At 38.2% G+C, this 12,168-nt stretch overlaps 1 protein-coding gene across 1 annotated transcript in view; it reads left to right on the forward strand.

Moving 5' to 3' along the window:
• The window catches only part of slc12a3 (solute carrier family 12 member 3), a 38,188-nt gene that overhangs the window by 8,493 nt on the left and 17,527 nt on the right, over positions 1–12,168 (forward strand). The window contains exons 9-12 of the mRNA XM_031297871.2: positions 4,884–4,968; positions 10,694–10,851; positions 11,441–11,548; positions 11,706–11,829. Coding sequence (XP_031153731.1) covers positions 4,884–4,968; positions 10,694–10,851; positions 11,441–11,548; positions 11,706–11,829 — 475 coding nt within the window. The remainder of the gene's footprint in view (positions 1–4,883; positions 4,969–10,693; positions 10,852–11,440; positions 11,549–11,705; positions 11,830–12,168) is intronic.

The raw sequence follows: 12,168 nt of genomic DNA on the forward strand, positions 1-12,168 counted from the left end.
AGCTAACGCTAAACAGTGTAAAGTGTGACGGTATTTTACTGGAGAGGATTCAACAGCGGGATGTAACAATGTGCAGCTGCCGTTGTCGGAAAAATACAGACGGTGCGTTCAATGAAACTGGTAACCTACAGCCTCGTGGTGCATTCAAAGTTTTTGTTAAAGGCCCTTTTCCCATCTGCTAGTTGTTTTTCTCATTCAACAGCAATTTACTAGTGAAATAAGTTATTGTTATAGTTATTACATTATTATTAAATCATTTAATTTTGACCATATGGCCTTAGCAATAAACAAGTCTTCTTTAATGTTGCCGACTGCTGTTTAGTATCCTTCTTTTTTTTTTCTTTTTAACTTTCTTAAACAGTATCGGTCAAGGCACCGGGCAAAAATTATGTATGCGATTAATTTAGATTAATTAATCACAGAGTATGTAATTAATTAGATAAATTTTTTTAATCGATTGACAGCCCTAATATATATATATATATATATATATATATATATATATATATATATATATATATATATATATATATATATACACAGGTGCATATACATACATGTATATGCACCTGTACACATTCCACAATGAACATCATATATTTATATACAATATTGGTTCCATATTCTAGATGACAATCTGACAGAGCTCATTTCAGGGTTTGTTAGAGATGACATAGTCTCGCTTTGCCAGACCTTCCTCCACAGCGCTGCGGAGGAGGGTCTGGCTAGTCCACACAGCTTTCCCGGATGGGAGAAAAACGTGCTCTGGTTTATAGGCATTTCTTTAAACCAATCACAATCATCTTGGGCGGTGTTAAGCTCCGCACGGAGCCACGGTGCCGCTGCAAAATAGCCTCGGGAAGGAACTTGTTTAGGTGCAACATGCTGAGCGGGGAAGTGAGATCCAATCATAAGTGGTCACTGAGGACGCATTTGGAGATACATTCTACAGACAGGTGAAAACACACACACTTAGAGCTGTCCCCTCGTGATCCGATCACTCAGGACAGATGTTAAAACCAGGTCAGAACAGCCTTTTTGTTTGCCCTGATGGGCCATGAATGTGTCATCAGTCTCCATCTCTGTAGTGCTGCAATTCCATCACTATAGCAGCAAGGACACACACATAAGCAGCCCCCACACATCTTACACAGCCAGGTAGCTTATCTAGTAGCTTGAACCCGCACAAAACTGGTGCTCTTAGCAGAGTAAAAATTATTTTATCTATTTTTAGAAGAAAAGAAAATTGCGCTGCCACATGATGAAGTAATAGTAGGTTATTGTGAGAAACCAGGCATTGATGCATAGACTGTATAAGTGAAGCCAAAAGATCTCGATTGCTCCCTAGTTGATGGCTGTAGTATGGGTTATAAATCCTGCCCCCTCCATGTTAGCGGATGGGACATGGGCCAAACTAAAAAATCCAAGTATATCTCAAATAAATCTTTCTCAAAGATGGTTTATGTCATTTTAGGTAGTTCTGATCACGGTGATGCTTGTTTAAGTGTTAATTTTTCTCATAAGTTTGTTTTTTTAATTAGTTATTTGATAATTCAACTCTTCCTAGTCAAAAAGAACAATTCAGATATGCACAATGACATTCTTCCTATCTACAATTGTCATTTCAGATATCCACAACGTCATTCTTACCAGTACAAATTACGTCACATGAAGAGTTCTTTAATTGTCATTCTAACTAGTGAGAATACAATTTTATCCAGTAGAAATGCTATTATGGATATCTAAAATGTAATTACAGATGGGAATGTGGTTTGATTAGATGTTAAAACTGCTTGCTAGCCTGAAGCCTCCCGTCTCATGCCCTCCTGTGTCATACCCTCCCGCCTCGTGCTGTCCCCGAGCTTCTACTTTTCAAAATAAAAGCTTGAGTCTGGTCTGCTATGAAGCCACCTACTGTGGTGTTTTGAGTGTTTTTGAACTAAACAGTATGGCAATCATGCTAATGAATAAAATACATAAAAATATATGTCAAACTAAAAGATAAACTAAAAATCCATTCTATGGCTGAGCCCCGTCTCATGCCTTCTTGCCAGGTGCCTTCCCCGAGCTTGCTATGGAAATAATAGCCGCTACATGTGAATTTCGCGGACATACAGTAGCTAAATCTGTCGATAGAAAATTATTTTTTTCAGCAGATGTCTTGGTTACAGCCCGATTGAGCTAGCAAAGCAGTTGTGTGTTTAAATGTGCAGCATTTATACACTTTAGGAAATCCCAGGTCTCTACCTGTTTTATACAGTCTATGGTCTCTACAAAGCTAACGTTAGCTCAAGTTGGTTGGCTGACTAAACAGGGAGGGACTAGAAATCCTGTCTGTTGCTTTTTTATTTTGAGAGCAAATTGCTCCGCAAAATGAATACAGTTTGATTATCACTTTTATTTTCTTGGTAACCATTGTTGTATAATCGCAATATTACACTCGAGGGTACACTTCAGTGATGCTTACGGACTTCGTTAAATCAACCCTCTCGTGTAATATTGCTTAAACAAACGTTAAACACTGATGCAGTTTTAAATGGTCCCTTCACCTATAACAATGTAACGTTGCTTCTTGGTTTTTATGATTTCAGAAAGGAGGAGGTTAACCATTATTTTATCATGAATCTTATTTTTCTTCTTGCCAAATTTCACATCCATAAATGCTGGTTTAGAAATTCTAAACCTTCCTTTGTTGCATAAAACAAGCTTGACTGTTATTTAGATAATATCAGATCACCTTCCAGTGCTAAAGGCATAAAAACCGTTTCATTACTCTTTTGTGGTGTCATATATTGTATAATTGTAAATGTGTATTTAGAGCGTAAATGTGGGTGGCTTCATTGTTGAGCTATATGTTTTTTCCCCTGGCTTAAGTTTTTTTGCTATGTTTGTACTTTTTTTGTACTGTTGTGAATTAGCAAACAAAGCATTAAAGAAGTATATTGTTTAAATGGTAAAGTCTAACAGGTTTCATCAAATAAACAATATACATTAACATCAGGGATACAACAATAGCACCCAGAAATCTGCCAACTATGGCTAAAATCGATAATTTAAAAGTTTAAATGGTTAATTTTAGAGTTCAAACTGTTAATTTGAGTTTAAATCATTAATTTTAGAGTTTAAACGGTTTCCAATTGACTGCAACAAACATGCTCACTAACTTATCCGTAACGCCATCTTGAAAATAATATGCGATTTCATATTGTTGACCCTGGTACATGAGATGGGAGGGCATGAGACGGGAGGCTCCAGGCTGCAGCCATACCTGAGGAAGTGGAGAGTGGAGACACGTCGTTAATCTCAAAAATTGTCAAAAAAAATTATTTTCATTAAAAAATACCACCTATTTGGTTCTATCTGATGCTGTATGAAGTAGTAAGGAACGTATAACCTGCAGCGTAAAACATAAGGTGTGAAAGAAAATGCTGAAACGCATTATTATCAATTTCAGCAAATTTCAGTAAACTAGATGGTAAATATAATCACAAATAACTGTGCAAATTATTACATTAGCACATTTTGTCGAACAAAGGATGACAATAAGTCCCTCACAGCATTTGTCTCTCTATCTCTATGCGCAGTGTGTCTTGAAAAACATCACCATTTTTCTATCATTATGACAATATAGGCATGTGCATGTGAATAGGTATTTAGGAAGAGTCAGGGCAGGAGGGAAACATAGCATACACAATGAGAGAAAAAAATTACATTTTTGAATCACAATGGTAAATGGCATAGGCCATGGCATTTCTAGTGTTAAAGGGAGAATTCAGGAAATTGTGATTTTGTCTTCCCTCCTTCTGATAATCACAATATTACTCTTATTTGCATTAATTACATTTGATGTCAAAATCTGTACCATATTATGAGCATCCTCAATAACTGTTGAAGACCAGCACTACATAGACAGAAAATCACCAAATCATCTGCATACATGGTTAGTGAGAGAGTTACCAACCATGCATCCTGTTCCACATCCGTTTAACTGCAGTGATAGATTATCCATATAGATGTTCAAAAGAAAATGAGACAAAGTACCACCCTGTTTATTCACATGAAACGGAGCAGATACAGAATTTCCCCATTTGACCAGAAAACCAGGATTCTCACAAAAAATGTAGGAACCCCTATTTGATACATCATTTTCCGTGATTAATATAATCAAAAGCTTTAGAAGCATCAATAAATCCATACAAATTGTGGAATTTTGCCTATTGTATTCATCTAAACTCTTATTTAGGGCAAAAATACACATATCATTGCCATGTTTACATTTAATTAAAAAAAAAAAAAAAATTATTTAAAAGGGACAACACACATTAATTAACATGAGTACAGGGTACCAGCTTTATCTTTAATAAAAGGCACTAGTAAAACAGATACAACAGAATAAAGTAGAATACCATGAAATAATGGCCCAGTAAAACAAATAGCAAGCAGAGGGTAGTTTTTAGTGTTAAGCAGTTATATACCAGTTCGTGGCAGCACATCACCCCAACCGTCATCCACCTTCACTGGCTCCCAATTAAGTCCCACATCAATTGTAAAATCCTCCTTCTCACCTACAAATCCCTCCATGTCCTGGCCCCACTGTACCTCTCCGACCTCCTCCATCCATAGACCCCACCCTGAAACCTGTGGTCCTCAGACACTGGCACAGACACTCCATTCCCCACACCAGACTCTGTACCTTCAGAGACAGAGCCTTTAGTGTTGCAGCCCAGAACAGCATGCATTGTTCTCATTTATATAAAAAACTGCCTGTCTCCCACTTCATCCTGTTCTGCACACAAATCTTGATTAACATGTGTGCTGCAAATTATAACTCAATTGTATGTTAAAAAGCCTTATGTTGGTTTCTTTTGTCCCCTCCTTCCCAGAATCCAACAGTGGCCATTCCCAGAGGAACAATGATGGCAATATTCTGGACCACTATGTCATACCTCATCATCTCTGCAACCATTGGTACCGTTATGTCTCAACTGTCTACTAAATCTGTAGACTGCCTTTTACCCATAATGACTTAGTCTTTGAATCACCTTGTTGACGTTCTTTTGCAATAATGACTACCTCTATGCTTCTTACAAAAGGCATTTTCTGTAATCATATGGCATGAAATGATTAATTCAGGATGAAATACGTAAAGAATTATTGATTTAGTTTGTGCATTGGTTGATCCAACAAATCCTGGTGTAAAAGTATTCAAGATCCATCCTTCAATGATCTACTAATGTTCCAAACCAATGTAACCCATAATGTGCTGACGCGCTGCAGTAAGCGTATTGTTTCATTTCCGGTTGCCGGTGTTGTGTCCCTACTGGTTTTCAAACTAACTGGTTTCCATATGTTGTGTTTACCTAACAGCAGCAGGAGTTTGCCTCTGTCCCCAGATTTGTCACACAATAACAAACTTATTACTGGCGAATTTTCAAATTGCTTCCCAGATCTACTTCTGCAAATATGATGGAATAAGTGAGCACTTCATCACAGCCATCTACACTACACGTACGACTATTACATAATTTTAAACATACAACATACACAATTGCTGATAGAGCCAATGAGTCAGCAAATATTCTACCCACAAGTTCTGAAGGCATGGACGTAATGATTTACAGTCATTCTCCTTCCTTTTGTGTAGGCCTATATTGTATAGCAAAACATACCTCTGTGTTTGCAAATAGTGCTTGCAATACAGTGTTATTTGAGCTTTGCTCCGAATTAACCAAGCATGGTGTGTCATTTATCGAATGATTCTATCCCAAGTGATGTCTCGTTCTGAAATCAAACTCCAACACAGCAAAGTAGTAACTTAATTTTGTAATTTAAATTATTTAAGGAGCTTATTGAGCTCAGAAGATATACAGTATGTGTCTCTCTGGGTTCAATAAGTGCGCCCTCGTGATATAAAATACCGCCTAAGCCCAGGGTAACAAGTTGTTTTAGCTTTTCATGTGGCTGAGTGTTGGCTATTGTGTATTTTGACAGTATTGTCTGAGTTATATCGTCACTGTTTAAAAGTATTTATTAGTCATATGTGTAATGTTGTAGGGGGCTGTAATGTAGTGGTAATATAGCCATAGCCGCGAGAAAAGAAACGCGATAAATATGATTGGGCAATTTCTAGAAGAAATTAGTTGTTTCAGATCAAACCAAAACAAACTGTTACCTGGATGCTAATGTAAGTCAAAGAAGTTTGAGCACCCAGCGTAGAACTGCGGACACTAGGCGTATGTTTTTGCTCTCGAGAGATCAAAAACCAGCTCGACGCAATCTTCCAATGATTGTAGGTGGCTGTGATGTAGTGCTAACTTCATATTCACCGCAGTAGATATGAAATGCAACCTAAAAATCGCCAGTAATATGTTTGTGATTGTGTGATGAATCTGATGCCAGAGGCAGGAAACAACTGCTGCTGTTAGGTAAACACAATATACGGAAACCAGTTAGTTTGGAAACCAGTAGGGACACAACACCAGCACTGTGTTGGTAGCGTATCCAATCCAGTTCGTAATCCAGTTCATTTTATTATATTTATAACTCTCTCCTTTAAGCGACTTGCTAATCACACAGTTGTTTACAAGCTATTCAGTTCTGATCACGTTAGCTATTAGCGATGGCTTCTCTCTCTTCCTCTCACTTTCATGCTCGCTCTTGCTCGGCATGACAATTGTTTAGCTATTCCTCTGCCTCTTTTAATGATGTAATAAATGTAGTTTATTTGCCGTGTTGGATGCGAGGCTTAGTCAATTGGAAGCGTGGTTTCGCACCATGGAAACTTATGGAGTTAACACCATGGAGTTAGCTTTTAGGAGCTGGTGCAGGCTGACCTATTATCAGAAGGGCTTTCAAGCATGTGAACAACAAGAAAGCAGCAGGACCAGACAGTAGCAGTGGGCGGGTCCCTAAACCGTGTGCTGACCAACTAGCAATGATATTCAACCTGTCAATGGCTCGGAACGAAAGAAACTATAAAACATAGGGTTGGGTACCAAACGTGGTACTTTTCAGGGTACTGACCAAATAACGTTGGTACTACCGAGGACAGATTCACGTTAAATCAATCAGTGACAATTTTCGGTACCTGACAGCGTGTAAGGAAGGTAGGCTGCTGGATACACAGAGCAGCACTAAGAGACACAGGAAGAGCTTCTACCCGCAGATCACTAGGATCCTAAATGAGTGCAAAATTGAAGTGCTTGGGCTACTCGACATATCATGAAAAGTGGTATACAAGTCAGGCTTGGTAAAAATAGATATCTGATATGGGGCTTGGGTGTGGTAAATTGGCTCAATAGCTCTGCCTGACTTTTTTTTTTTTTTTTTTTTTTTAAGAGTTGAAGCCCTCTCCTTTAATTTTCATGTAGATGTATGAGATGTATGATGTATGGGCATATGTATTATATCAAGACTTACAAAAACTGGTCTTGGAGTCATCCCCTAAACCAATCAGGAAGTCAGCCATATTGAATTTACTGTAAAAATGATTGACGTTTTTGACAATTTTTAGGGGCTGTGTGCCTCGTAGATTTTTTTTATCCGATTGACTCCAGTTCTGGCTTGGTGTATCCTGTACCTTCTTCGCAACCTCAACAGAGAAAAAAGGTGTTACACATGTGGTTTGGAATGATTCTCCGAGCTTTCTTCTTGCAGCGACTGGTGTAAATATCCTTTAGGCAGAGTAGAGCACTGCCCATTGCATGTTCAGCAGAACAAACCACTCTCTTTCACTCTCCTTTTTGGTGCTGTTTTTGTACCAGGCAGTGATGTTTCCCATCAGGATGCTCTCAATGATGCAGGAGTAGAAATTCCTCACTATTTGAGGGGATACTCTGTAATTCCTTAGACATCTGAGGTGAAACAGATGCCTTGCCTTTTTCACTACTGAGTCAGTATGCAGTGCCCAGGTCAGATCCTCAGTGACATGGACACCGAGGAACTGTTGATATTAAGGTGGGCATAGTTCCTTCCCTGCATCTTCCCAAAGTTCACTTTCATATCTTAAGTCTTGCTGAGTAGGTTGTTGTCCTGACACCAGTGGGTGAGTCCTCTACTTCTTTCAGGTAGGCCTTTTTAATTGTTGTCTGTGATCAGGCCCACCACAGCTGTGTCGTTACCAAACTTGATGATGGTGTTGAAGTCAAAAGTGGCTACACAGTCATGTGTGTATAGGGAATACAGCAGGAGACTTATAACACAGCCCTGGGTGCTCTGGTGTTAAGGATGATGGTGTAAGATGTGTGTCCGTCCAAAATCACAACTTGGGATCTGTCTGTCAGGAAGACAAGGATCCACATGCACAGTGAGGTGTTTAATCCCAGGTCCTTGAGCTTCGTGACAAGCCTGGAGGGAACTATGGTGTTAAACGCTAAACTGTAATCAATGAACAGCAATCTCTTCTTTTCCTGGTAAGATAGGGTGGTGTGGAGAAAGTGTGCTATGACATCTTCCCTTGATCGGTTAGGATGGTAGGCAAATTGTTATGGGTCTACTATTGCTGCCTGGGTAGTGAAGAGCAGATTTAATCTTGACCAGCCGTTCAAAGCATTCTATCACTACAGAGGTAAGTGTCACTGGCCGGTAATATTTCAAGCAGGCTAGTCTCTTGGGCACAGGACTGATGGTGGACTCATTGAAGCAGTGTATGTTATGACAGACTGAGCCAGTGACAGGTTGAATATCATGGTTTCATTAGCTACTAACAGAGTCAAAACACATGACATCTTTATTCTGATTAAATGTACATACAATATAAAAGTTCCTAGTTGGCGCTGTTCAATGGTTTCCCATTAAACCTCAATTCTGGAAAGGAAACATAACTTCAGTACTTGTCAGTTGGTTAGTTCAACATAGCATATTAATTCATGTAAATTTTAATGGCAAAATTAGTTTTGTCCTGTTCTTATAAGTTCACATTGTATCAACTGGTTGGTCTTCTACTACTACTACTACTACTACTGCCACTATCCACACCTTGTATACAGTCCTGAAGTACAGTGTTCTTAAAAATGTACGACATTTACAAATTACATATTTTTGCTTGTTCAAGTTATACCTTTGCACTATGTCTACGTCTGCTATGTTTACATTGTATGAAAACAACACACTTAAAGCTACAGTTGGTAACTTTCATAGAAAATGTTATGTTCAGGGGGAAATAGGTGGACCCAAATGCAGAGGCAAGGCAAGCAGGCAGGCAGACAGGGGAAGGATTGAGCTCGAGAGTTTATTTAAACACAAAAATGCAGGAGATCCAAAAAATGAAGCAGACGAAAAACAACAAAAGGAATCCAAAGAAAGCAGGCAAAACTAAAGTCCAAAAATAATGAAAACACGAGGAAACAAACTAACAGCAAACTAATGGGAACAAAGTGAGAACAAAGGGAATAATCCAAACCTGGTAAACTAGGTGCAAACACGCTGGGAACAGACACAAACTGACGGGAAAGAACACAAACACATACACAATGATCTGACACAGGACAAGGGGAAAGACAAAGACTAAATACACAGGGTAACGAGGAAACACAAGACAGGTGACACAAGGCTGGGAAACAGGTGAAACACATTAGGGCTGGGCAGTACAATCAAAAAAAGGCGGGAAAACACAAGACAAAGTAAAACCAGACTAGACAAGACAGCACACCAAACTATCAAAATAAAACAGGAAACTGAGCATGAGCACTGAATATACAGAACAGAAACAGACTACCAAAATAAGATAAAACACAACAACCCATAACAGAAAATGACGTTTTGTCATATTTGCTCAAACTATATCAAGACAGTACTATGTGAATGAAAAAAAATCACGTTTCTCTGCTTGCTCCTGGTACTCCTAATAGCATAAGAAAAACATTCAATCAGAGCTGAGGTGTCTCTAATGCAGTGTCAATGACTACTCGTAAACTGCTGTCAAACTGTAAAAGTAGGCAGCGCTGATCAAAGATAAATCAAGATTCAGCACTGTCGAATTTTACAGTTTGACTGCAGTTCATGAGCCACTGACACTGCGTTAGGGACTCCTCAGATCTGATTAGTTGTTAATCTTAGGACACGGTGAAAACTTGCAAATGCCATCAGTAGCAGTAGGTGGAGTCAGAGGAACATGATTTTTTCACAGATTATCTGTCTAATGTGCTACTGTCAGGATATAGCGACAGTTTCAGGAAATATGACAAAAAGTTATTTTTATAAAAGTTACCCACTGAACCTTACAATTACCTTGCAGAATTTTGCTCATAACCTTTACAGTTACATATTGTATATTTTAAATATTATTAGCAGGTTGCATCTTGACAAGACTGGGGTTTAGTTGTAAGTATGCAAGTATAATGACAAAAGTTGAATTAAATTGAAACATTTACAAAGAATTTGGGTATGGATATGTTGCCATAATAACAACATGCAGACACATTATAGGAAGTCATAACCTTACAATTTTGGAACATTGATTTTATTTATACCTTTAACAAGTGTCAGTGCTTAGTTACAGACAATATGCATGAAATAATAATTGTCAGGATTACAACATACGTTATATATATATATATATATATATATATATATATATATATATATATATTTCAATTTCTTTATTATTTTTGGGATTTAGGTTGAAAATCTTGTGTGTACGCATATGCAATTTCTTTATGCATGCTTGTGTCCATGTGTGTTTGTTTACTCCCAGGATCCTGTGTGGTGAGAGATGCGTCTGGCATGTTAAATGACACCCTATTACCGTCCTCATCTGGGGTTTGTGTTGGTGATGCTTGTCAATATGGATGGGACTTCACAGACTGTATCCACAATAAATCATGCGCCTACGGCATCAGTAACTACTATCAGGTCAGCACAAGCTCACTCACAAAACACAAAAATTACTTAAATCTGTCTTTATTCCGCTCTCTGTTTCTCAATTTGAAGCCTTGCAAGATATTGTTTTTATGTCAAATTACCCACATTGTTTTCCGTCTAAATCACAAAATGACTATGCAAAGCACAAACCAACTCCTTACATGGTTTCTGGGTAATGAAGTCCTTTAGAATTTCAAACAGTCAAACACTGACCTCCTGTTGATACTTGGGGTCGCCAGAACATAAAGCTGTCTTGTCGTCTGTCAGTTCAAAGCATTTATGAAGAAGAATACACAATACACAATGAAAACTGACAGCAATGAGGCAACACAAATCGACAAAGCGACTTTGAGTTCGTGAAAAGCGCTATATAAATTCAATTTATTATTATTATTATTATTATTATTATTATTATTATTATTATTATTATTATGTAATTCTGCATAAATGATTGAGTCTCCCTCTATAATAATCTGTTACATTACCTACACAACAGTAGGTCACCCTGTGAACAAACAGACAGTTTCTCCTCTGGTGAGAGAGATGAAACTAATAATTAACAGCACATTTCCGTCTCTAGTCGATGAGCATGGTGTCAGCCTTCGCCCCTCTCATCACTGCTGGTATATTTGGAGCAACATTGTCCTCTGCTTTGGCCTGCCTGGTGTCTGCTCCCAAAGTCTTTCAGGTACACACAAACACACACCAGATACACTATACACTATATGTTGTGAATATGTTTTTTCTATTTATATATCAGTGCAATATTTTCCATCTCCCTGTGCCTATTTAAACACAAACTTGTTTTCCTTATATTCTCTGTTGTATGTTTTTTTTTCTGGTAGTGCCTATGTAAGGACAAACTCTACCCTTTCATCGGCTTCTTTGGCAAAGGTTACGGCAAGAATGATGAACCACTCAGAGGCTACCTACTAACGTACATCATCGCTGCCTGCTTCATTCTCATTGGTGAGGCTTTGAAGAGAACCTCTGACGCCTATAGGTGACCAGGAGGATCTTTAGCAATTATAGTTTGAATATAACTGGAAATGTCCTGAAACCTCTTTTATTAGAATATGGGCTGGGAAATTAGTTTTGCAAATGGAAAGTTAAAATGGGAAAAGTGGCTCACTTGCAAAAATTTAAAATTATCAGCTGACAAAAACGTCCCAAATCACCATGTCTTGCTTTGTAGTTGTATTTTTGATGAACTATCAATGTTAGTACTAACATCGGTGACAAGTACATTGCGTTTTCTGTGACTGCACATTACTGGTTCTCTTGTTTGCTGAAAGAACCAACAGAAAA

Source organism: Sander lucioperca, chromosome 7, assembly GCF_008315115.2.
Source record: "Sander lucioperca isolate FBNREF2018 chromosome 7, SLUC_FBN_1.2, whole genome shotgun sequence".
In the NCBI taxonomy this organism is placed as follows: Eukaryota; Metazoa; Chordata; class Actinopteri; order Perciformes; family Percidae; genus Sander; species Sander lucioperca.